This window comes from Monodelphis domestica, chromosome 3 (assembly GCF_027887165.1).
Source record: "Monodelphis domestica isolate mMonDom1 chromosome 3, mMonDom1.pri, whole genome shotgun sequence".
Lineage (NCBI taxonomy): Eukaryota > Metazoa > Chordata > Mammalia > Didelphimorphia > Didelphidae > Monodelphis > Monodelphis domestica.
Window position 1 is genome coordinate 198,736,403 of NC_077229.1, and position 27,635 is coordinate 198,764,037.

The 27,635-nt window shown below is 38.0% G+C and overlaps 1 protein-coding gene across 8 annotated transcripts in view; it reads left to right on the forward strand.

Moving 5' to 3' along the window:
* RREB1 (ras responsive element binding protein 1) overlaps window positions 1-27,635 on the forward strand; it is a 149,813-nt gene that overhangs the window by 94,945 nt on the left and 27,233 nt on the right. For all 8 annotated transcript variants that reach the window (XM_007488007.3, XM_007488003.3, XM_007488002.3 and 5 more), the window contains 2 exons: window positions 12,400-12,544; window positions 12,981-13,117. In XM_007488007.3, the coding sequence (XP_007488069.2) occupies window positions 12,400-12,544; window positions 12,981-13,117 (282 nt within the window). The remainder of the gene's footprint in view (window positions 1-12,399; window positions 12,545-12,980; window positions 13,118-27,635) is intronic.

Consider the following 27,635-nt stretch of genomic DNA (forward strand, 5'->3'; position numbering starts at 1 on the left):
TGACTTTGAGGAAAGTGTGCCTGGGAACCAGACTCAGGAGGCCTTCACTTCTTCTGTGAGAGGCTAAAAGAGGAGCTAGCGCTAAGAACTTTTATTTAGGCTGTTGAAGGTGAACGTGGTGTAGCCTCTCCCTTACCATAATGCCAGAGGCCAGAGCCTATACCAGAATCTTAACCTTTTGTGTGTCATGAACCCCTTCTCAGAGGAATGTTGGGTTTTTTTTTTAATAAGTTCATGAGATTGCAAAGGAAACTAATTATAGTGAGATCTCATTGTGTTTTTATAAATATATGTAGCTGTTTCTCTTTCTATCATGTTCACAAATCCCAAGGTGAGAACCTCTGTTGAACTGAAAGTAAGGATTTAAAAGCTACCCTACTTTAGCCCAGAGAAATGTGAAATGTCAAATTACTTGTGAGACATCTCTTACCCTGAGATTTAGAGACACTGCAGTAAGATTTAATTGTCTTCCTGAATTGGTTGTATAGATAGGACAGACAGGAATTAGAGGACTTTTAAAAAATTTGGTAGACGAACCCAACTTTTGTGTGTGTGTGGAAGCAAAGATATTGGAGTAGCTTGCTATTTCCTTCTCCAGCTCATTTTACAGAGGAGGAAACGGAGGCCAACGGGATTAAATGACTTGTCTATGGTCACATAGCTAGGAATTAAGTAAATATCTGAGGCAGGATTTGAATTCCAGAAGATGAGTCTATAAACTATAAACTCAGCTCCCTCTCCTATCCACTGTGCTACCTAGCTTCTCAATTTGGAATTAGAGGACCTGGGTTTAAGTCCTAACCCCATACTGCTTTGTAACCTCAGACAAGTCAATTAACCCTTCTGGACCCCTGCTCCCTTATTTGTAAGAACTAGGTGACTTGTAACAATCCTTCCTGCTCCAAATTGATGCTCTTGTGATTCTGTGGCCTGTGATAGAATAGTGGAAAGAGAGTTAGAATTCCAGGCAATAGCCATTCCATTTTATTACATGGTGTGCTTGGCATTTAGGCATTCAGATTGTTCATTTCATTCAGCTTGAGTGGTGCTGAATCCCAGTCATTCCAAGATTTTATTCAGATCACTAAATGTTCTCTTTCCACAGAAGACTGGGACGGTCTTAATCTAAAGGATAAGTGTTTTTTAAGAAGGAGAATTAAAATTATAATGTTAAAGGAAAAGGTTGTAAAGTAATATAAATACAGAATTGTATCATGAAAGTTCATGTGTTCATCATTTGTATAGATGATAAATTCTTTGATATCCAGCATTTTTCATCATTTCTTTGTTTATTGGATAGACTGGATAACCTGAACTTCTAATGGGGAAATCCTGTGCTCTTTAGAATAATATTTATTGAATTTTGAGTGGGCAAATATTTTAAGAGCTTTAGCTAACATTGTAAGTGATGATTGGGGACTACTAGTTTGGCTGCTGTACTCCAAATTAATTTCAGGAGGGAGAGACCAATAAGGACGCCCTGAATGGCAAATTATGAATGTGTTGATATCGGCTAGGACTAGATTGGTGGTAGAAACTAATTAAGAACCCACATATCCTAGAGATACTTTGAAGAATAAGTGATGTCATAAAAAGTAAACTCTCCATGGGTAGAGAGATAGTGATATTCCTTTAAAAAATTTTTTTATTTTAAATCTTCTTTTTTTCTCCATCCCTATTATGAAATGTGGCTTTATGGTTTCCTGTGACCAAAACAAAAAACAAAAATTCACAGTTGGCCTCAAAAAAATAGTGCCAATGAACTCTGTGAGAATAGATTGAAAGCTAAAGAAGTCAAGAATTAATTGTAAGAATTACTGTAAAAAGTATAAAACGGTTGCAAAGAAGGCTTTTAAAAGTAATATTCTGAGCAAGCAAAGAATAGTTCCATTTTCAGGGTATCAGAAATGACCAAAGCAGTTATTTTGTCCAGACTCTTTTCTAGAAGAAGAAACTGAGGTCCAGAGCTGTGATGAGTTTTCCCTGGGTGATGGGGGAGGGGGGGGAAGGTTATAGGAAGGCTAAAAGGGTAGAGCTGGAATTCAGGCAGGTACTCTTATTCCAAATTCATGGTAACATAATATAATGTTTGCAAATTCCTTAGGAGAAAACAAAACCATTGAATTATTATTTTCTAGTTTAAGGAATTATGAGGAAACTCGTCTCATATAGTCCAAGATATTGTAGAGTTGTTTTAAATATTTTTCTAGACTTCGACAAATGGTATTCTAAAAGTTGTATTGAGGGGAAGAACTGATGTTGTATCAATAATGTTTTGAGGAATCACAAAGAAATGTGCTTATGACTTGAGAAAAAACCTCTTTTTTTTATGGGGGAGAGTGGACAGGGTCATTCCTGGAACCTACCCTCCTACCGAGCAATGTGCTTGACAGCAGTCCCTGGCATCCTTTCCAGCATCTGCTTAGTTTGATAGGTGACTTGTGACCATGGAGGAGTCACTAGTAGTTAACATAAATCTGATAAGAATGTGCAAAACAACTGTTTGTTTTTATTTTTTTGGTATAGGGCCTATTACTCCCAGGGCAATGGCACAATCCCAGAAGTCTACCTTGATTTCAGCAAAGCATTTAACAAAAGTTGTCATGTTATTGTGGACATCATGCAAACTTTGAGCTGCAAAGAACCTTGGATTTGTTAACCACATCTCGTATATTTCAGATGGTAGTATGATTTTGGTAGGTTCAAAGCCCTTGACCAGATTTCCAAAGAACAACAATTACTGGATTGATTGATATCACATGAATTCAGCCCTTGAAATTTGGAGAACACATCTTTTAGACCCGAGGCTTTATAGAATTGATACAATTTTGTCAAATGTTCTTTCTTAGTTCTGGACATTCTGAGAAGGATCTAGCTAGGCAGTAAAGGATTTCAGATTTAACTGCAACTCAGAGATCCTAGCAGTTAAAATTGGCCCATGTGTTGAGTGAATCGGACTTTAAAAAGCAGGTAGAATCATTGGAGAAAGAGATTGACTGCATGTTTTAGCAAACAACTGGAGACTCAGGTATAACTTGAGATTTGAACTTTCTAAGTCTCATTCACCCTGGGAATTTGAAGAGAGCATCAAGGATTGTTTTAGCTATGTAGAGCTTGCTAAATTTATATTTGCCCAAACCTTTTTTCTACCTTCTCTTCCCTTATAACACCTTCTCCTTACCAAACCATTCCCCATTACCAACTCTCTCTCACATACATACTCTGTCTGTCTCTGGCAGTATGTTAGCCGAAACAAATGCTAGACTTTTATGGAGCTAAGAAAGAGACACTAATGCTAGAAATAGAAAAAATCATGGCATGGAGTCTGAAAAAGTTGATCAACTTTGCTTGATGATGCTATTATAATGTGAAATGTGTAGTTTTTATACAATGAAGCAGGACTTGGCAGCCTGGAAGCTAAGGAAAACGCCTCAGCCTTCCTGAGGAGCTACCCTAAATGAATCATTTAACCAGAAAGAACTTCTCTCTTGAAATGAATCTCATATAGTTTAAGGCATCCCCTTGGTCTACAAATATTTGACCCAGGGCAGTAGTCTCCTTTTATTCCAGATTTCAGCTGTCTTCACAACAGCTGAATTTCCAGGTTGGGGACTATTATAGTTCATCCACAGAATTTAGACTTGAAGTTTAAAGATAGTTTCAGCTTTTATATAATTGTAAACTGCTGAACTATGGGCCAAGGCCAGGTTATTAGAAACCAGGCCTGTCCTATAACAGCATGACTACAGCAACTTGAAGTTTTTACTCTTATCTGCTGCATTATGTGCATGTGACTAAAGCTGAGAAGGTTCAAAAGCAGATTATGAAAAACATTTTATAGTTTCTCATATACAGGGTTCCTGTCTCAAATATACAGAGAATTTTGTCAGATTTAACAATTGATGAATGGTCAAAGGATATAACTAGTTCTTGAATAAAGAAACAAAGCTATATAAAGGCATATAAAAAATAAAGCATGACTGATTAGAGAAGCACAAATCAAAACAATTCTTCACATCTATCTGAAAGGCTAAAATAATAAAAGGGCAAAGAGACATGTCCTCATGGAACTCATACTATGTGTGATAGGCATATAAAACATACTATTTGTATTAAAATAATCCTTTTCCCCACCTAAATCTTTGTGCCTTCTGTAAGTTTATAACTCTTGTGTCAAGCTTACAGAAGGGGCCTGGTGGGTGGGGGTGGGCTAGAGGGATAGGTGGTTCAGAAAGATCAACAACAGGGAAACACTTTGGAGAAATGGCACATTTGAACAGAGTTTCAAGCATATATAACAAGACCAAGAAAGGTAGGGATCCAATTGATGTGTATTGAGAGTGGGGAATGGGCCCTTTTGGTAGAAGCACACAATATTTAGAGTAGATGGGATAGGCAATACATTGTAGAGAATCTTCAGTGTCAGACTGAAATAGGAAGCATTTATATCAGACAGTTAACACCAATGTTCTTTTTTAATAACCAGATAACTGTAAAAAATATTGTTTTTTTTTAATATTAAAAATCACTTTCAGGTCACTGTATAACCTCATATTGAATGTTGAAATGAAATCATTTCCAAAAGTTTAAGCAAGAAGTTCTCCATAATAGATACCTACTGCTTGAATTCTCTAGGATTATGTAATTATTCTCTACTTTTAATCTCTTCACTAGATTTGTCTTAGGCTGGACCTTGTGAAAATCACATACCCTTTTTTCTTACCATCTGTTGCTGCCAAGGATGGAAGACATCATTGAGGGTGTGGGAATTGTCTGACTTATTTCTTCTCTTCTGTCCTTTTTCACTTCTCATCTTCTCTCTCTTCTTCATGAGAATTTCCTATATGTATGACCAGATAACTTAATTTCATCCCGATTTAAGTTTTCATAAGAGTGTAACTGAGACACTGTAGTGGGAGTGGGCTGGCAGAGAGTCAGAAGATGAACTACATTCCAATCTAGGCTATTCCTTAGATGGAAATATATAGAAATGCTGATGATTTATGTGGGTTGATTTTTGTATCCTGCAACTTTGCTAAAGTTGTTGATTCTACTAGCTTTTTGGTTGATTCTCTAGGATTCTTTAAGTAGACCATCTTATCATCCGCAAAGAGTGATAACTTGGTCTCCTCATGGCCTACTTTAATCTCTTCTATTTCTGTTTCTTCTCTAATTGCTACTGCTAGTGTTTCTAGTACAATGTTAAATAATAGAGGTGATAATGGGGCATCCTTGTTTCACTCCTGATCTTATTAGGAAGGCTTCTAACTTGTCCCCTGTGATATCGAAATCACATTAAAAGACTGATATATATTAATTTAAGGTCGCCAAGGAATTCAGCTATGTAATTCCTAAATGAAAACTCAAGTCAGCTGTCAACCTTTTTTATGGTGTTTTAATTACAAACAGGAGGAAGAAAGGATTAGAGGGAGAGAAAGAGAGAGGGAAAAGGGGAGAGAAGGAAATAGGGCTTAAATACCCACTCTGCGTAGGTGGAGCCAAAGCAGGTTCAAGGCCCTGGATAGCCAAGGCAAAGAAGAGATCAGTCCCTATCACTCAAAATGGAGTAAACAGTCTGTGGGCCCCTCCACTCCAAGCACCAGGCTCCAACCAACTCTCTCCCTCCTCCCAGGAAGTCTTGTTACCCTGAGTAGGGTGGAGATTGTAGTTTCTAAGACCTGATTCTGTTATTCCAAGTATCTCTATTGTTATTGATCAGGAAATAGCTAAATCCCATCTTCTAAAGAATGGTCTGAATAGGGTGGAGTAATTTTGAAATTCACACCCCATTGCAGATGATACTTGCTGATGGTTTTAAGTATATACTTTGAAAAAGGCTCAGCTATTTGTATACTTTCTAGTGTGTTCATATAGGAATGGGTGTTATCAAAGGCCTTTTCTGCATCTTTTGAGATAATCATGTGATTTCTGTTGTTTTATTTATTGCTATGGTTAGGCTATCTTTTAGGAGCTGTCTTGAGTGAGTCATTCATTTCATCTCTCTAGGGTCTCCACTACATTATCTCTAGAATGAGAGTTTTGGGGTAGATGACCTGAGATCAAGGCAGATCAGGGATGGGTTCAAGTCTAACTAACTAAGAAAGGCCAACTAATTAACTAAGAAAGGCCAACTAACTGTTAGGTTGGCCTTTCTTAGTTAGTTAGTTAGTTAGTTAGTGAATTCACCAGGGTATATTTGGCCTTTGTTAAGACTTGGGTCTTTCCTGGTTTCATCAATTTCATAAGGGAGAGAGTTGTTTTGCAAGAGACAGAGAAAAGGTGATACCTCAATCAAATCCATGCAGAGAATTATTTGAAAAACTTGACATAACAAAGCTAGCTATAGGAGGAAGCATGGGTAAAATGTAAAGGGCATGTACTTAGAGACTTTAGAGACCTGGAATTGAATTCTGGCCCCAAGTTATTCAGTCTCTTCAAAATAGTTTTTAAAGCTCATAAGAACACTGACCTCTCAGGGCCATTGTGAGACTAAAAATGAAATATATGACAAGTGTGTGGAAAGTGCTTCATTTAAAAAAAAAAAGCATTAGATAAATGTCAGCTCCTGTTCTTGATTGCACTTTGTTATTACAAATGGCATTGTGGGATTGCCATTGATGTCACCCATTGGTAGTGGTAAAACAGAAAACAGATATTAATAATAATAAACACTTCATTATTCTCTTTGTTATAGTTAGTTTTTCAAGCTATCTGCAAGGAAGGAGTAGATGAACAAAAGCATAATAGTACACTGTGAATTTCTGTCATTTAAAATTGGTTAAGAATTTGAAACTTAGAATTGTAGGACTTCTGAATTGGAAAGAATCTTAAACAATAGCAATTCTCTCATTTTGCAAAAAATAAAAGGAGATAAAAATCCCAGCAAGTTTTAAATGATTTGCTGAAAGTCTCTGGCTATGTACATACTCAAGGGAGAGATAGAGAGGGTATCTCTGTTTATCTCTTTCTCTGTCTCCCTGCTATAAGCCATTTTGTCTTCTCTTTATCTGTCTTCTGGTTTTTCTTTCTCCAGCTCTCTACCTCTATTGCCTCCTGACCCACTTTTGAGAGACACTGTTCTACCTCTTCCTATAAAGATGGTAACTCCAGTCCTATTTCTGTCACTGCCAGTTGCACAGTGTTTTTTTAGGAAGTAGAACCATTTTTATGCTATGGAGTGAGAAGATGAAGATTTCCTTTCTGTATACCTTAGGATCTTGTTATCCTTTGGTTGTTTCTTTTGGCAATTGATGAAGTGAAGCACGTGGTACAAGTCTTCTAAGGGATAAGATCCTCCCCAGAGAGGTCCACAAACTCCAGTGATGTAACCTGAAAACTGCTTGTTTGGAGTTCTTGTAAAGTAAATAATTGTGTATTTCTAGTAACATAGATAGTCAAGATGTCTGTACCTTTTGATTTAGGCAGTAGAAGGCAAAACTTTGGTTACCACCTTCCTTAATTATAGATTTAATTATTTCCATAGTTTCTGAGTTATACAGATTGAATCCTCATGGTTCTGTGAGCAAAGTGAACAGTATATAAAAATTGCACTATTTCAAAATCATTTAGCTAGTATTGTCCTCTGTAACTAGTAACTGTCCTCTGTAGAAGTTCAGACTGATTTCCTATTAAACACTTCAACAGAAGAGATCTTCTGTGTTCTTGGTACAAATCCACTGAGTAGGAGCTGCATGCTTTGTAAAAGACAATTTACTACAAATTAAAAGTTGATGTCAGATGGTAATAAGATTTTTGGTTCTTCAGTTTTCACAATAATTTTGCCAAGCAGACTATGCAGGCTAGCTTCTTTAAGAAATGGCCATAGCTGGACTATTTTTAACAGGTCTGATATGTATACTAACTATTGAGTATGGACCTGATTTTGTTAACCATCTGAAGATGGGTACTGAGGAATGTATATATTGTTAAGAAGCAGAACTTTTATGTGTCATGCAAAGAGGTGGGATGTTTGGGTGCTGGTGATAGGAAAATTTGGAAACTTCTACAGTGTGCTTTTTTGTTTTTGACTGAACATAGATCACACAATTTTCATGTCTGATTACAGTAGGATGCTGTTGGGACCATGGCTTTATGTTTGATCATCTAAGGGATATTTTGCTTTACTGTGCTCCTTGTTTGCATAGGCTCTTCTGAGCCCTCGCCAACTTGTCTGCCTGTGATCAAGAGGGGCCAAATAATTATGAACAGATCAATGCAAATGCTTTCAGACATAAAACCAAAAGGCACATCCCTACTCATGGTCAGAATTTTCTTCATATAACCAGAATAATAGGTATATTGCTCAGCCAATACCCTGCTCCAATCCCAAGCTTGACTTAAAAAAGTAATAATAATAGAGCATTTTTGTGCCTGTACATTTTTGTGTTTAGTACAGAAAGTGGTATGTTTAGTTTAATTCTTCAAATTGTCTTTGATTTAACTTTCCAAATTGTTTAGTAATACAAATATTTTGAGAAGGTCATTTCAAGTTGCATGCCCAATTCATTGACCTCTGCCCTATAATTTGTTGACATATGAACTGAAGGATATAAATTTCCCCCTGAGTACTACTTTGGCTGCATCCCATGGATTTTGAAAGAACGTCTCATCATTGTCATTTTCTTCAATGAAATTGTTAATTGTTTCTATGATTTGTTCTTTAACTAACTGATCTTGGAGAATCGTATTGTTTAATTTCGAATTTTTTAGTTGCCTCTCCATGTACCCTTACTGATCATTATTTTTATTGCATTGTGATCTGAGAAGGTTGCATTTATTATTTCTGCTCTTTTGCACTTGTTTGCAATGTTTTTATGTCTGTTTACATGGTCAGTCTTTGTGAATGTACCATGTGCTGCTGAAAAGAAGATGTATTCCTTTTTGTCCCTATTTATTTTTCTCCACATGTCTACTAACTTTAATTTTCCTAAGATTTAATTTACTTAGCTCTTTCTTATTTTTTTTTTATTTGATTTATCTAGTTCTGATAGAGGAAGTTTCAGGTCTCCCACTAGTATAGTTTTTCTATCTATTTCATCCTTGAGCTCCACTAGTTTCTCCTTTAGAAATTTGGATGCTATGCCATTGGGTACATACATATTGAGTACTGATATTTACTCATTGTCTATACTGCCTTTTATCGGGATGTAATTACCTTCCCTATCTCTTTTAACTAGATCTATTTTTACTTTTTTTATTTTATTTCCTAGCATTTTGATTTCTATTCCTAGTCCTGCCTTTTCTTCTACAACAATGTTTTTTTAATCATCCCCACTAATTCCCACCCTTATTTTGCTTCCCTCTCTACCCCCCTCCCTTCTCCCCCCCTCCCATATTTTATTTACAGTCTTTTTAAACTACTCCCCACCACCACACCCTCTCCCTCTTTTGTACTGCTTCCCTCCCCACCAGTCCATTTGTTACTCTTCCACTTCCCTGTAGGGCGTAAATCAATTCTCTGCCCCAATGGATTGGATTGTTCTTCCCTCTTTGAGTCAATTTCAAAATACCTAAGAGTTGAGTATTTCCTATCTCCAGCCTCTTTACCCTTCCAGTGTATTGATATTCTCCCCCCTCCTGCCATGAGCTTCTTTGTGACATGTAAATGTATCCCCTTCTGTTTCTTTTCCCATTTCTTTTAGTATTAACCTCTTTTTTTTAGCTCTAGTTGTGTGTGTGTGTATGTGTGTGTGTATTTGTCTTGGCATGTCATCCTATACAGTTTGTCACTGTTCCCTCTAAGTGTAATTCTTCTAGTTTCCCAGGTGAAAATAACAATTTTTAAGAGTTACCAATGACCTCTTTTCTTATAGGGATACATATCATTTTAACTTATTGGGACTCTTTTTAAAAAAGGGTTTTTTTGTGTTGATTTTTTGGGCATCAAATTTTCTGTTCAGGTCTGGTCTTTTCATTACAAATGCTTGGAATTCTTCTATTTTGTTAAATGACCATACTTTTCCCTTTAGGAATATAGTCAGTTTTTCTGGGGAGTTGATTCTTGGTTGTAGACCTAGGTACCTTGCTTTCTGGAATATCATATTCCATGCCTTTCAGTCCTTCAGTGTAGATGTAGCCAGATCCTGTGTTATCCTCACTGTGTTTCCATGGTATCTGGATGACTTCTTCTTAGCAGCTTGTAATATTTTTTTCCTTTGTTTTATAGTTCTTGAATTTGGGTATAATATTCCTAGGTGTTGTCAGTTGGGGATTAAGTACAGGAGGTGATCTGTGAATTCTTTACTTTCCCCTCTTGTTCTAGAATATCAAGGCAGTTTTCTTGGATAATTTCCTGTAGTATGATGTCCAGGCTTTTTCTTTTGTCATGGTCATCTGGTAGACCAATGATTCTTGAGTTGTCTCTCCTGGAACAATTTTCTAAATCTTCTGTTTTGTGAATGAGGTGCTTCATATTTTCCTTAATTTTTTCATTCTTTTGATTTTGTTTTATAGTGTCCTGCTGCCTTATGAAGTCACTTGTTTCTAATTGTTGTATTATGGATTTTAAAGAGTGGATTTCATCCCTGGATTTTTGGTCATCCTCCTTCTGGTCTGATTTTTTTTGGAGGTCATCTTTCATCTTCTTTGACTCATCTTTCATTTCCTTTGCCTCTACCTCATCTGTCATCTCCTTTGCCTCGTTTTCAAGATGGTTAATTTTGGCTTTCAAGACACTATTTTCTTGTTTTAGTTCAAGTGCCTCTTGTTTCCAGATGACTTATCTTACTTTTTAAATTCTTTTCCCAGTTGTCTTCAGCCTTTCTTAATTGTATTTTGAATTGTATTTTGAGTTCTTCCAGAGCCTGTATCTAATTCACTGGGGCCTTTTTTTTTCCTTGGTGTTCCTTCATCCTTCTCTGTTCCGTTTGCTCTTTGTTCATTGCCTGCATAGAAGCTGCTGATTGTAATTTCTTTTTTCTTTTTCTGTTGTTTGCTCATATTTATCCCTTCTTTGCTCCCTGCATTTGCCTGTGCTCTTGCTCCTCACATATTTTTTGGGGGGGGGGCGGTTTTGGGCTTTTTTTTTCAGCCTTCACCCTTGGAGCTTTGTCAGCAAATCTATGTAGTCTGTGGGGGAGGGGTGTTAGAGTTTGAGCTTCCAGGCCTTCTGAAGACTTTGATGGGATTAAGTCAAGCTGGGATAATCTTGGATGTGCCCTGAGGCCAAAACCTGGGGGGGGGGGGGGTTTGCAATATGGAGTGTCTCTGCTGCGGCAACTAGGCTGTCAGCTCTGGGCTCTGTGCTTCTTCTCTAACTGCTTCCCCACTGCCTGTGTTCAATGCTCTGAGCCTGGCACAGTTTAGCCCTCAAGGTACTCCTTAGAGATCAACACCTTTGCCCACCCAGAGGTTCCATCTTCCCTGGGGCCTTAGCGCTCTAGGTGGGGGAGGGGTCCCTGGACCTTCCTTCTTCCTTCCCCTTAAACCTAAGTGTTCTCAAATTCCAGGTTTTGGGGGCATACCTTTTAAGTTGAGTTCAGCAGGAGGGTTCCTTGGCTCTGTGTTGTTATATTTGATTTTCAGTCCCCTGGGAGCATTTAGTTTGTAATTGGTAAGGAAGGGTTTTCAGAGGTCTGAACTTTCCCTGCCTCTCTGCTGCCATCTTGACTCTATGTCCTGAGAAGGACATTTCAGAATCAGCTAGGTGACTCAAATGAACTGAGAGTCCCATCCTGGGTTCAAATATGATCTCAGAAACTTCCTAACTGTGTGAACCTAGGGAAATCTTTTTAACACCCAATTTCCTAGCCCTTACTGGTTTTGCCTTGGAACGAAAACAAAATAGATATGAGAGAGAAAAAATAGACATTTCAAAAATGTTCTCATTCTAGTCATTTATGTCCTACATTTCTCAATATAATTTTAAATTGTTCCTCTTTCTTGGAATTCCCAGAAATCATCAAGGTAACAACTATTGGAATCTGTATTCAAACCGAGGCCCTTTCATTCTAAGGCCAATGCCCATTCCATTTTTATTCTACCACATTGCTTCCTAGATTATTTTCTTCAGAGCAGGTATTTTAAAGCAATAATTTAAAGTTGCTAATTTTGAATACCAGTAAAGTCTGCAGCTAAAATAACCAACTTTTTTACATTGTTGATTTTGGTTACATTCAAGAATAATATCTTATATACAGCAAGAAATTCCGTAGCTCCTTGTTTAAACTTTGCTACAAGTAGACAAAGAATGAAGCACTCTGCAAGAGCTAGGAAAGTTTAAAAGTTTGAAATAAATGAAAGCATATGTATAAATTATGTTTAAAGTTCTTCAATTAATTCTGTTTGGATTTTGGCTTTTCAAGCATTTTAATTTAATTTCAAATTAGAAAATGATATATGAAGTTAATTTTTGTGGTTTAAGACAAATTTTTTCTTTCTTTTTCTTTTTTTTCCTTTTAGACATATGAAGATTCATGAGAAGGATCCCAACACTACCACAAGTACAACGCCTCCATCTCCACTGAAGCGCAGGCGGATGACCTCCAAAAGGAAACTAAGTCACGAGGCTGAATCGGAGAAAGAAGAACTAACACCTGCTAAAAAGGTATTTTGTGATACAATAATTAATGTGTCTAGATTTCTTGATTTTTGGCTTTTCATCTTTATTTATGGCCTTTGATAGGAACTCTTCTATTTGATCTGGCACTATGAGCCTTTGATACGGTCCATCTAATTTTAAATCTTGATTTTTAATGTGTTATTGCCTATATGGTATTTGAAAATGCCTACAGAAAGGGTGTTTGTGTATATGCTATTCATAGATAACCACGACCACCTTTTGATGTATTTAAATTAATTACGTGGTAATATTTATAGAGAAATAGTGAGGACTACCTTAACATCTATCTTTACTACCCCAACAGTGAACAGAGAGAGTAAAGGTGGACTAGACTGGCTTCTTTCCCAGCTAATGATGATTTGCTTCAGAATACTCAGAGGTCAGGCTTAGTGGCTTACATTTGGTTCTTCTTTTTTTTAAGATGATAGAGGATCCTCAATCAGGTGACACAGAGAAGAAAACAGATGAAGTTTTTCACTGCCCAGTGTGTTACAAGGAATTTGTTTGCAAGTATGGCTTGGAGACTCACATGGAGACCCATCCAGATAACCCCCTGAGGTAGGGAAAGGATCTAATGTGGTAATCTGCTCTTACTATGTAGACCCTTGCTCCTTTACAACTTATTTTGTGCATGATGGAGATACCATTTTGCTGAAATTTTGCTTAAACTGCTTTTTTAGAGTTTATTTTTGTTTTAGCAAAGGATGCAAGAAACATGGGAGCTGGAAGAAAGGGTTTGTGGCCAGGATGGGAGAAAGAAAGAGGGAAAAAATGATTTTGTCTTTTCATCAGTTTTCTGTAATTTTGATTGGATAAAAAAAGAATTTTCCTTTGCTTCCTTTATGTAATTGACAAGTCAACAGACCCAGTCATGTTGCCCATCATTATGTTTGTGAGGGAGCACACCCACATTTCGTCCATACATCGTATTCTGAGGAAGGAAAGCTCTTTTTTGAATTTTGTTAAAACAGTGGAAAGCATTAGCAAACTTGTTGTTTCAGGGTTGTGGAGGGAAAAGTTCTTCCTGTAGGGTTTATTTTGTTTTTGTTGTGTTTTGCAGAATATCCGGACAGTAACATATATCTTCTCAAATTCATTAATATGTTCATTTAACAACCATTTATTACACACTTGCCATGTGCAGAGTACCATACTTGTTTCCAGCTTTAATGAAATGAAAAATGTAGTCCTTGACTTTTATGTTTAATAATCAAGTAGGTTAAGTTAGCACAAATAGAAATAATTGAAGTACAAAATAAATCTAGGACAGGCAGCAAAAAGTTCTTGGACTTCCTTCAGAGTAGACAAAAGGGATTTGACTTCATAGAAAGAAGTAGAATCACAAAAGGATTCTCAATAAAGAAACAGCCAAATGAGATATGTGCATAAGGAATCTAGTGTTCAGTGGTCTGAAGACTGGTTTAGCTTGGAAAGGGGCAGAGAACACTAGAGGAAGGAAGCCCACTTTAGAAGCTGTTAGGGTAGTCTAGATGGGGATTGCGGTCCCAAGGCATAGAGAGGATGGATGAAGAACAGGGAACTTTGAGGAGTCAAAGTTACAGGACTTATCGGTGGATAGAATATGGGAAGTGGGGGAGGATGAGAGTCTGGAACAAGGAGGAGAAGTTACAAATCCCTTTCCTTGATGATAGCTCTTTTTTATCTGGTGAGTAATAAGTCTGTGTGGTCATGAATGTGCCTTTCTCATCATCATATTGCCTGTTGCCATGAATGAAATGTTTAGACTGTAAGTGGTAACAGTAGCGAAAATAATTTTTATTTTCTCGGCGGGTAGCTTTGTGCACATGCAAAGGTGGATGTCTCAGGGATGATTTATTTATTATCATTATTTTCACAAAATTTCATTCCTAAGGATATGTGTCTCTAAAAATGAAAAGCTTTTACATTGGCAACAAGTGTCACAGTGGTTACAACCAGGTCACCACCAGGGCCTGGGTTCAGATTTGGACTTAGACACTTCCTGGCTTTGTGACCCAGGACAAATCACTTAATTGCAGTTGTCTGTACTACTCTTCTGCCTTGAAACCATTACTTATTATCACTTCCAATATAGAAGGTAAGGACTTTTAAAATGGCCTTTAGAAATGTTTTTAACAACCATATGAAAGCTTAGAACCTTAATAATAATGGTTTTCTGACATAAGGAAAAGTCACTTGTTAACAATTTAAATCATAGTCAACCATTTGACTCTATAGCCTTGGACAATTAGTGTAGTGTTGTGGAGCCTCATATCGTAGCTCTTTGTAGTTATAGTTAAAACCCTCCATAGTCTGCTTATCTACTTGGGGCCTCTGTCTCCCCCAGTAGGGGGAAAAAAGGTGACAAGATTAGGGAGAGGACGAGGTAGAGAAGAATTGGGCTGTTAAGCTTTTCATCCAAGATGTGACCTCTCTCCCAGTAGTCATAGTTTAAAGGTATTATGTGCTTAGGGCCTTCTGAGGCATCAGAGACCTCAGCATGGAGGCTTTCGGTGTCTGCAGCATTCTTGGGAGGTAGGAAGGTGGTTTGTAGACATTGTGATAATTTTACAAGCAGACAACTTGAGGCACAAGGAATCACATAGTGTCACTTTGTGAGTTAGTAGCCAGACCAAAATAGTGCACGGCACTCCTAATTCCACTTCTGTCCATTAATTCTGAAATGGCCCTCTGAACCAGAACACCACATTAGTTATACTGGTTGGCACTCGGCTCTTTTTTAATACACTTTTATTTTAGACAATTTCACTAGAGATGTACAAGGAGCCTCTCTTGGCCTTGAAAATTACCGCCCATATTCTTTTAGATGTGTGTATCATCTCATGGACCAGGTATTTGTTAGACATCAGAGAAATTATGTGAGTGAATTGGCTTTAAATAGAGAATTATCATACAACCTCTTATGAGTGCAATTTCTCTTTGTCAACTACACTTAATTTTCAGAGTCCTTGTTTTCTGATTGAAAAACAGAATCTCCATGGAAAAATTACTAGAGACAGCTAAGTGGTTCAGTGAATAAAGAACCAGACTAGGAAACAGGAGGTACCAGGCTCAACTATGGCCATAGGCACTTCTTAGCTTTATCACCCTGGGCAGGTCACTTAATCTCAGTTGCCTAGCCCTTACTGCTCTTGAAACCAATACTTCTAAGACAGAAGGTTAGAATTTAAATGTTTTAAAAATTACTATTCATTTATATTCCTCTGCTTTCTTTCTAAGGAAAATTTCTATTCCTGCATCTTTTAAAAACATTTGATAAAATTAAATTTCTTATAGGTCTTTTTCATTCTTAGCTTATTGTCAGTCTCTGACACACAGTTTGCATTGAGTTAATTGTTGATTGTCCATTCTAATCCACAGAGGAATATGGAATAAGGGCAGAAGGGAGTGCCTCGGCTAACATTATCTACTGCCATTAAACAATACATGTTCATATTGGTTGGGTATTTTAAACATGCTCATTAAATTATTCATTGGGCACATTAAAGTAAAGGAAAAGGGGAAAATCCACTTTGTGGTTCACATCCTAAACCACCATATGACATAAGTGTGGTTGAAATAATATTGGACTTGGATTTGAGAGATCCAATTCCAATTAACATTGATTCATGGGTATAATAGAATAATAATGAAAGAGACAGAAAGGGCTTTATTGAGACAATCTGGTTTAATCTTCTGCTTAGAATTAACGTCAGTTTCAAGACAGAAGGGAGGTAAAGGCTAGGCAATTTGGGTTAAGTGACCTACCCAGGGTCACATAGTAAAGAAGTTAAGTAGATGACACTGGCTTTGAACCTAGGACTTCCTGTCTCTTGGCTAGTTCTCTGTCCCCTGAGCCATCTGGCTTCTTTGAAGAAATGAAGGTTCAAACAGTTTTCTTGATTTGCTTATGCTTACAGAGCTGTGGTCCCCATGTGGTCCTCTGTCTCCCAATGCAGTGCTTTTCCCTCCCCAAAGCACACTGCCTGCCTGGATAGGTTATTGGGAGCTAAGTACTCCATGAATTACAGACTCTTCTAAGAATGTAAGTTTTGGTGATGATAACCCCATGGCGGAGCCAAGCTCTGCTGTGGTAGGAAGGACAGGGAAGAAAAGGTTAGAAAAAGTCTCCAGTTCTACCCGACTATCTGTCTGGTGGCTCCAGGGACAGATGCCCCTAGCTGCACCATAATGGTGTGCATTGTTTTCAAGGAGCTATCTAAAGAAGCATTGTGGATGTGCTCCCTCCAGGCAGTCTGTCATCCTGTTGAACTCCCTGGAAGCCACACCCTGGCCTGGGTACAAGCAGGTTGGCTCAGTTGTTACAAGGTGGTAGTGATGGGCTTTGAAAGAGCTCAGCCCAAGGAGGCCTTGATGACAGAATTGTCTATTAATTTCTCTATTCTCTTCGTGACCCCTTTTCATCTAGGGGGACAGCCGTACCATAAAGGCGCTTAGTCATCATGCAGCAATGCACTATGGCATCTGTTGGGCGACAGAAAGGGAGCGATGGGTAGGAAGCAATATTGGGGCCACAAGGAGGAGTTACTGAAGTGGAGTGGAGAATTGTCTCTGACCTGAGGAGCAGTGGCCCTTCATCGAATGACACCAATGGAGCTAAGAGCAGAGTCTATTTCTCCATGCCCCTTGTACTGCACATGAGCAAGAAAGAGCCACTTACAAATCAAACAAAGGCATGTGGTAATGGGCCCGGTTACAGAGGGGTGACTGGCTAATGACTGCCAGGCTCTGTTCACTCAGAAGAGAAGGAGAGCCCACCAGGTGGGCCAGGCAGAAGGCTCTTGGAGAGCCGAGAGCTTGGCATTTACAATGGGAGGCTTCTTATTGGTGATAGTCGGTGAGCCTGGATCCAAAAGAGGAGCCCCTTGTGTTAAAGATGGTCCATGGAATATTGAGTATAAGAATAGACCTGCATGGTGAGGGTGGCAGAAGTGTCCTGAGCACAGGTTAGGGCAGAGTTTGGAAAACTGACCATTGTGTTTGCTGTTCATCAGACTTGTTTTGGGGTTGTGAACAAGGTGTCTGATGCTTTTTGATCTGCATTAAGGCTTCAATCCTTTTTTTCCACATGGCTAGAAAGTTGATGGTGAGATCACAAAAAAATTCATTATGATTTAGCACAGCATTTCAGGGCCCTTTCTTTGGATTATTAACAGTTTCTTGGCATTTAATAGCAATTGGTTTTCAGTAGTTAACATGGAGAATAGTTACTTGTGGATCATTGAGAACTTTTCCTGAGAGATGTGATAGGGCTGTTATTGGTCATCTTTATGCCTGAAGTTGGTACATCTATCATTTTCTTGATATTTTCTTTCGAGCGTTTTAAACTATGACCTTAAGTGGAAAGTAAGTTATTTGCCTAGATTCATGTTTTGTCTGTTCTAAGGCTTTTCTTTTATAAATTGTAATCTTTTTTTTTTTGTCTCTGAAGGGATGGAATTTTCAAGGCAAAAATTTCTATCAATCTAAGTGAGCTGGGGACCATGAACTTAAAAAAAAAAGTAATTGAATACTGCATTTCCATGTCATTTATTTTTTATTGTAATCATATATATTTTATGCAATTAGCAACATTATTTTGAGAAGATTCATGGACCTCACCAGGTTGCCATAGGATCTGTGATCCAGATCAGATTATCTAGTTTTTCCTATTCATCAGACTCAAGGCTGGCAAAGTTACTATAGAAAAAGCTTTGAGGTTAAAGAACCTCACAACAGCTCTAGATTTTCCTAAATTACTATGAAAATTATGGGAAAAACATTATGGGAACTCCTAAATGGGACTGCCAGAAGCGGCTCTCACAGCCAAATTTAGGATCATCAAGGTAGTAGTGGAACTGTGGAAAGAGAGCCAGGCCTGAAGTCAATAAGAAATCAAAAGCTGGCCTAAGACATTAAAAAGGGCAAGTCACTTAACCTTGTTTACCTCAGTTTCCTTATCTGTAAAAGGGTCTGATGAAGGAAAGGACAAAACACCTCAGGTGCCTCTGCCAAGAAAATTCCAAAAGGGGCCATAGTGAGTTGGTCTTGACTGAAATGACTTAACAATAACAAAATTTAGATTGATTGAGATGTAAAGAGTAGTTCATGGTATGCCCTTACTTAGCATCATCCTGAAAACCAAGGAACTATAATGAAGTGCTTGTCAGCTGACATTCATCCAGGGAGCAGGGCAGCGGAGGAGAGCCAAAACGCCCCAGGACAGTTGCAGACAGGGCGTGCAGTAGAAGGAGAGGGGCAGTGCCCCTGAGTTGGGTACCTGGATGCACGCCATTCGCCATCAGTCCTGCTAGAAAGAGACCCTTTCTCCAGGTTTTGTGCTCTGCCCCTGTGAAGGCTCATGCTCACATAAGCTCTTTGTGAAACTAGTTAGACGATTGCTCTGTGTTTGATGCCACATTGAGTTGAGGTCGAAAAATCCAGCATGATGTTAGCATTCTGTGTGCAGCCTGGGGTGGATTCCTAGGGTCCCCTGGAGACAAACAGCAAGGGAGTTGTCACTGTTCCATCTCTCTACCAGCAACTGGGGGAGTGATTAGTGCAGCTGTTTGATGCCTGTCCTGAGGGGCAGTGAGTGAGAGGAGGAGCTGAATGGGGGAGGGTCCTGGCCTCAAAGGAGAATGTCTGAAACTGGGTGGGGCTATCATTAGCACTCCCTGGCTCTTCCTGGAGAGAAGGAAAATTAAAATGAAGCATGAAATAAATGTCTTTTTCAAAGGAATGTTAATCACTTGATTAAAAAACCTGTAAAATTTCCTTTAATTTCTTAAAGACCTCATTGGAGAAGGTTCCATCTTCTAAAAACGTATTGATGCTGGGTACCAACTTATAATGCAGTATCTTGGGAAATGGCTACCCCATGCCTAGTAGCACAATCTCAGATGAGTCACTGGCCAGCATCTTGGTGGTAGAAGTCCTTGATGCAAGGGAGTTAGGACTTCAAGTAATAACTGTATTCACCTGAATTGGGATAGTGGCTTTGTGACAATTCACGTTAAATAGCAATACTTTGTTATTTCTTTATACATTTTCTTTTGTTCCACAGTTTGGAGTTTTGCTTTTACTAGAGAAATGAAACTATTGTGTTGCTCACTTGGTTGGGAGAACTTGAAAGGACTGCTTTTATTCATTCCTTAATTTGGATGCTTCTGAAAGAATAGATTTTATTTAATATTTTACTTTTACAAAAGAACAGTTTTGCAAAGCCTGAGAAAATGGATAGATCTTTAGTCATCGTCCTGCCTATTTGTTTTAGGAGTGTATTTACTGGGGGCAGCCCAGTTGCTCAGTGGTTTGAGAGCCAGCCAGGCCAAGAGATGGGAGGTCCTAGGTTCAAATTTGACCGTAGAGGCTTCTTAGTTGTGTTACACTGGGCAAGTCATGCTTTTAAACCTAATGATCTTAGCTGTCTATCTCATAGTACTCTTCTGCCTTAGAACCAATACAACGTATTGATTTTAAGACAGGAGGTAAGGGATAAAAAAAGTTTTTTTCCCCCCTCGTTGAAGTAGAGGAAAGGCTGTATATATATGTTGTCTGATTTATCATCAGTATGGAAAGGAAGCAATACCCTCTGATCTGACATGGCTAAGGAATATGGTATTGGGAATAAGTAAATTTTCTTATTAAATGAAAATGCCATTTTAAATTGCGTTATGACTCATCATCTGCTTTTTTCTTCAAACATGTGAGGCTCACTAGTAAGGAACCTATTATATTTGTCCCAATTTAGATTAGCCATTTAAGCTTCAGAAACTTTCAGTTGATTTGATAGTCACACAGCTAGTAAGTGTCAGCATGGCTGTGAATGGAGACTTTTTATACTATTTGTTTCAGTTTAATACGCCCCCTGCCTTGAGCTTCCTAAAGAATAATCTAGCTTTTGCTTTAAGACATTAAACTGTATTTATGGGCATCATATGTTCACAGTGGCTGCTGCTCTATGGCCTGCTATTTGTTTATGGGTGACAGTCATGCTTTTTGGAATTGTCTGATTTTTGCTGCTGGTTATTTACCAAGTTTATGCATAATCATCCCTTATAGTCAACCATTCTGTCCCATTTGCATTTTGCATACATGATTTCATTGTACTTCATTCATGATAACCATGTGTGGTCAATATCACAGATATGCTGATTCCATTTTTATGGGTGAGGAAACCGAGGCTCACAAAGGTTAGTCACCTGACCTGTACACACACAGTTTGAACATTAGTTTCTCCCTCTTCCAGCTCCACTACTCTTTTCTTCTGTGGCTCTGGCAAAAGCGCATCAAGGTATCTATCTAACATCAGATTTGCCACTTTTCACATGCTCTCTTCTCAAATTAGTTGATCAGATTTTCTAAAATAAAGGAAATGTAGATTCTTAAAATGTTTGGACTTTTGTGATACCTTTTTTCTGCCCATATTAGTTCCTCATTTAAATTGGTGTTAACAAGATAAGTGAGTTAGAGACCGAAGTTATTTAAGCTACCACATACAAATTAAGTTTTGCATGCCTGTATTTTTCATTTCTGTAATTTACATGGCTTCAACAATCACCATGACACATAGCTGAGAGGGTGAAACCAGGAAGCTGGCCCTCTTTATTGTCATTTTTGTTTCATGTCTTTTGCTCTGAAAATTACATACAAGGGTAGCTAGTCTGAATATTATTTAGGAGAGTGAAAGAGATTGAACACTGGTACAGGGAACTTCCTGATTAGAAAATTCTTATCAAGATTAGATGTCTCCTTTGCAGTTTTATTGTGTGTGTTTTTTTTTTTTTGGTGTTTTGTATTTTTGAGGGTTGAACCTCTTCCTATCAATACATAAAAATTTTGTAGTGAAAGGGGGAAATGAGTGCATAAGGGCTACAAACAGTTATTATAATGCAAAAGTTATTTAGGATTTGCATAGTAGTATTATCTTTTATCCATTATTTTGATTGCTCATCTCTAAATTTCATCATGAACCAACATTTAATGTTATGAGATGGAATTCTTCATGAATTTAATTAGTAGCCCTGTGTCCTTAAGGTATTGGATTTCAAACTGGAAGGCATTTTAGATATCTTCTTGGCCAGCCATCCTCAAGAGTAAGATGAAGAAAGTGGGACCCTGGAGAGGTGGCTGTTCAGCCTAAAGTCCCAGGGTCTAACCCAGTCACATGGTGCACCATCCCTTTATCTGCTCTTCCTTCCCTCTTATAATTCGTTTTGCTTTCCCCCTGGCCTAAGAAATGGTGCTGTGTGAACAAAAGGCAGGATTTCTGCTCCTTCTACATGGGGCTTAGGGTCAGCACAACAGACTGTGGATCGTGCAAAGTTGGCAAACTGATCTTCCGAAGGCAGTATACACATCATTTTCTGTAATAAGCAGGGCGAAAGTGAAACTTTTCTTTTAGTGAAACAGTAGGATAAGAACTTTCCAATGAATGTCTTTACCTTTATTGTTAACTTAGCTTTGGTATCTTTGTTGGTAACTTAATTTTTTGATAGCAAATGCTAGTTAGTTATTCTCAGTGTAGTTGGAGATCTTGATGTTTAAGTAATAACTTGTTTCTCCAAGAAAGTTGTGGTTCTTGGATTTCCTTCAAGGCCCTTGGGCCCATGTGTTTCCTTACCTCCTCTGCCCTCCTCCTCCAGTGCCTCACAGAAGATGGCTCGTGGCCCCCTCCTTTGGCTTCATTCTTTTTAAACTCTGTCCTGAGCCGATTGATCCCAAATCCCATGCCATACCAAGGGATCTCAGCATTTTACAACATAAATGGTACCCTCTCTGGGCATAGGGAACACATTTAGGAAGTGTCTGAGGCCAGAATTGCATCTAGGACTTCCCCATCACTAGGCCTGGCTCTCTATCCTTGCTGCTGCCCTTACCTTATGGTCTAATAGTCTTTTTTGGGGGTAGATTTGCCTGATTAATTGTTTCTGTGAAGAAATACCCTCAGGCTTTTAGAATATAACCAACCTTTTTACAGATGAACTTGTATATGGATCTGACCAATCCTTAGTAGCCATCCTTTGTTTTGTTATAATTACATCACTTTTATTTGACTTAAAAGTCATCTTTTTTAATCAGATCCTCAGAACTAGGTTTGTTTTGTTTTTCCATGTGAATTAAACTTTTTACCTTGAGATGAAATATTAATAGTCTGGAGAAAAGCAAACAAAACACTCTTCCCTACTACTACTGTTGTTTTTCACTCAAAAAAATATTATTTTTGGCATCAGTCTTCAAAAGATGATGATCTCTATTGCTAGGAAATCAAGGGGCAGACTCCCTGTGCCCCAAATCTTTCCTTTTCCTTGTAGTGCATTGTCAAAATCAATTGCAAATTAAATAGTCCTACAACTCTTTTCCTTCTTTTAAAATCCCCCTATCTCCTATTAAGGCTTCTTGTGTCATCCAACACGTAGGTAATGGGTTTTATAGCAGTTTTGTTAGCCTTGAATTCTTGCTGTCTTTTACATATCTTAGTTTCAAGAGAGATTAGGATGGAGCTGTTGTGGACCAGTGCATCTGTGGCTGCTTGGGTAACATTTAAAGCTATAATGAAGACTGACAAGTCCAAGTGGGGCTTGCAAATCCCCTGAGAAGGATGGCAGCCACCACTGTATCCACTGTATCGCTCAGCATCAGAAGCAGCTTTACAACGACCTGCATTGTCCTGGGAGAGCTGCTTAGATATGGGGCTCCCAGCAGCTCTGCCCCAAGGCTTCGGGTGACTTGTGGCCCTTTGGGATATCTTTCTGACTGATAAAGTCTATGTGAGTGTTTCTGGGCGATGGCTTTAAACATTACTGTTATTTAAGTTCTATCAACAGGTGTTGAGTGTGAAGTAGGATTTAGTGTGGGACATGTCCCTTGGTGCTTCTTTCCAACTAAATGTATTCCTTTTCATTTTTATTTAGGATTTTTTTATTTTTAAAATATCCTTTCCCAGAGTTTACTAGTCAGATGAGGGGCCTCTTACTGCTGCTGCTCTTTTTGATCTCCCTAAGAAGGGGAACCAGATGTGGCCTTAGAGCATTGCCGGCCAGGATCTGGGCTTTCTTCTGGCTTCCTTCCCAGCTGAAGTCCCACCTTCTCAAAGAAGCTACGAGTGGATTGGGTCAGGAGTCAGGAAAACCTGACTTCAGCTCCAGCTTCAGACATTTATTAACTCTATGACCCTGGACAAGTCACTTAACCTGTCTGCCTCAGCTTTCTCTTTTTTAAAATGGGGAGAATAACAGCGTTTAGCTGCCTGGATTGTTTTAAAGCATTCAGCTTAGTTCTTCATACCTGGTAGTCTTACCTTTTCCCTTTTCAGCCCTGTTCCCCCTGAATGCAAGTGTGCTTTCTCCACTTTATTCTGCCTGCACTTTATCCTTATCCACGTATCCTATGAGCATGCTTGTTTGTATGAGCTCCTTGAGAGCAGGCCTGTCTTTGTGTCTTCTGCACTCAGCCAAATGATGTTGCCCGATTGGGGTTACCTCCTCCTGCTCTGTGTGCACCGGGTGTGAATGTTTGGGGCTCAGCCTTCCCGAAGCGAGGTGGGAGGCCCTCAGGCATTGTGTTATTATCAGGCCTGGCTTTCCTGTTTGGTAGGACCCAGCTTAGCTCATGTGCCCTTATTGAGGCATCCTTTTTAAAGAATCCAATGTCATTTCTTGACCACCAGAAGCTATGAAGGATACAGAAAAATGGTCGTATTGTGTACCCAAGGCTTATTTAAATAAGCTCAAATTCTCCGTTATGCAAAGTTTGCCTTCTTATTAAAGTATATACTTTCAGTGTATATCTTTCATCATCCTCCACCCCCATTTTTCAGATGAGGAAAGTGAAATGAACAGAGGTGACCAAGCTTTCTTGCCCAGGGTTATACAGCTAATAAAAATGTTTGACACTAGATTTAATGGTCTGGACTTTGGCATTGTTGGTGGGTGTTTTTTTTTTTTTTGGAGTTATCTTGACAAGTCTTTTTCTGGCTTAGATTGGGAAATTTAGGCAAACAGGATTAAGTGACTTGCCCAGGACCAAAAAGCTAGTCATAGTAAAATATAGTAAATAAATACATAGTAAAATCTGGATTTGAACCCAGCTCTTCTTTACTCCAGGTCATGCAATCTATCACATCGTGGCAGCTCTCTTTTGCCTTAGCTGCTATAAATATTTTTGTATTATGTATCATTTTCCTTTTTCTTTGATCTCTTCAGTACTGGTTTTGGCCAGTGAGAGCTAAGCATTATTTTCAATTTTTGTTTTAGAACTCTATTTTGCTGAACCCTTTTGCTTTGGAAGTATAGGTATAAATTGCTTTATAGACTATCTTAACCATTTCTTAGATGCAGTAGCAGTCTTAGGGAACTGCTGCTACAAAGATTATTTTCCTATTTTCTGTGGGGTGAAATGGACAGATTTAATTTGCATTTAATTACATATTATTTGCAAATCATGGCGGATAGCTTAGATTTCTTTTCAAAACTGACTATTTACTCAGACCATTTATCTAGTGTGTTTATAACTATGTCAATTCAGTTTTAAGTGGGTGTATATATTTTGGGTAGAAGAACTGATAGGCTAAGAAGGATCTAATTTCCTCCTTTCCCCCCTGCTACAAGTTTAAAAGGAATACTTGAAAAGCTGATTTTGCAGAGCCTTAGTTTGACTGAAATATTGCAAATAGGAGAGGAAGAATGCCTGTTCCTACAAGCAGATCTGTGTTTAAAAGTTTAATTGTGACAGCACCCACATGTTTTTAATGAAAGGATGGCAGACAGACCAATTGTCTTCCTTTTTTTTTTAACCATTGAAAATGTGCTTTAACAACTTCTAGGCCACAATTGTTGTTAATCATCAAAATAAGGAGTAATGACTAAGGTATTCTAAGTATTTTGAGATCTGAGATTTAAATTCTATTCCAAGGTTCACATGAACTTTTCATGGTCATGCAGCTAATAAATTGCACCACTGAAATTAGAGTTAAATTTTAGTGCTGCAAATACAGGACTCTTTCAACACTGCCTCCTGTGGTGAAATATTTTGCAAAGAAATGCGCTTGTACTTGCAAGTTGTAGAACAGTACTAAACTTAGCTAACAAACCTCCTTGCACTGGGTTTCTTAATGAATTTTGACAATCCCACCAGATACCCTAATTTTTATTCAGTTTGAAATGACTTAATAGAATCTTCAGATAACAAATGACAAAATAGTCCCAAAGCCCTTTACAGGTGAGGTTACAGAGTTGAACCATTGAGTGAGGAGCCCATCTTTTTATTGATGATGATAACAACAATAATAGCTGCCATTCATAAAACTATGAAGTTTGTATAAAAATAATTTGTTTGCCTTTTCTAATTTAATCTTCATAATAAAGTTATGGGGACTCCACTACAATTTTATTAGCCTTATTTTACCATTAGATGGTAACTAGGGATGGTTGCATTTGATCTGTCATACAAATAAAAGTTATCAGAGTTGGTTTTTGAACCCTATTCTTTCCTGCCTACTAGCACATTATATATGTAGTCTTTCTAGCATTCAGCACAAAGTTAGAAATAGGGTTCCCTTCCCCTCCTAGAGCTGACAAGTGATTCTATCTGGGTTAGACATGTATTATCACAAACTATTTCCATATTGTTCATTTCTATAAGTGAATCTTATTTCACTCTTCATCAGTTCATGTAAGTCTTTCCAGTTCCTTCTGAAATCACTGGTTCATCATTCCTCTCATAGCACAATGTATTCCATCTCCATCATATACTACATTTTGTTCAGCCATTCCCCAATTGATAAGCATCCTTTCAATTTCCCGTTCTTTGCCATGACAAAAAGATCTGCTCTAAATATTTTTGTGCAAGCAGGTCCTTTCCTATTTTTTTGAAGCATTGCTCTAAATTGACTTCTAGAATTACTGGACCATTTTACAACTTCCAACAGTGTATTTAATCTATTTGTTTTCCCATTGTGTCTCCAGTATATGTCATTTTGCTTTTTTGTTAACTTACTTTGTTAATCTCATATGGAGATTATTTTACAGACTGTAGTAATAAAAATACACTTTTGATTTATTTGTATTCATTTAACATCTCCCAAAGATTGTAATGATGGGTGACAATCTAAGCAAAATCTCCCCCACAACTCCTCTCCCTTTCCTTATGGCATGTAGGTTCCTATTAGGCTAAATTGAATTAATACTGACGAAATATGAGACTAAGATACTAATAACAGCAGAAATAAAGCAGGTTAAGAGCATTGTTCAAGAGAACAGTATTCTGCCTTGTCTTGCCTCTTAGTAATAAGAAAAATAGTTATACAAATATACAAGCATTTCTTTCAGCAATATAATAAAAAAGAGTTCATTCTGCTTTTTCAGTGTTTTAAAGGTGAAAGCATTTCCATTGAACTTCATGCAGCAGTACAAGGGCTATCTTGACAGGTAATAGTACACTGCAAAGTTTTGCACACAGGGCATCAGTTAGAATAGATGTTGCAAATCCATTACTGCTTCTTGTGGGGAAAAAAATCCATTTTCAAAGTATGCATTTTGTTGATGTTGACGCCACATAGGGTTATCTACTAATGACATTTGAAAATTCTTTCCACAAGATTACAGAATTCCTTAACTTTATGAGTATAGATCCATTCGGAGCATGGCAGCACTACTTTTTTTGTAGGGTATATACATAAGCAGTTATTGTCCAACCCTCCTAGAGCTGACAAGTGTTTCTAGCTGGGTTATACATGTATTATCACAAAACATTTCCATATTGTTCATTTCTATAAGTGAATCTTATTTCACTCTTGCATCAGTTTAACTTGCCAGTGAAGTGAATTCCGTTTGCATATGTTTTCATCTTTTAATCATAATCTGGAATTAGCTTTGAGGAAAGTCTTACAAGTGGGCAGGAGTATAAAAACAAGATTTTTTCCCCAGTGCCTGTGGTCTGATAGAAGAATATGCTGTACACTGTAGATAATAATGAAGATGAATGAGGAGTGATTCCTAAGTTTAAAGAGTTCTCAATTAGGAGAGATTAATGTAGAGATGAACACCATTGACTATAGTACAGGGTCAAATATAATATTTCTAGGAAAGCACTAGGG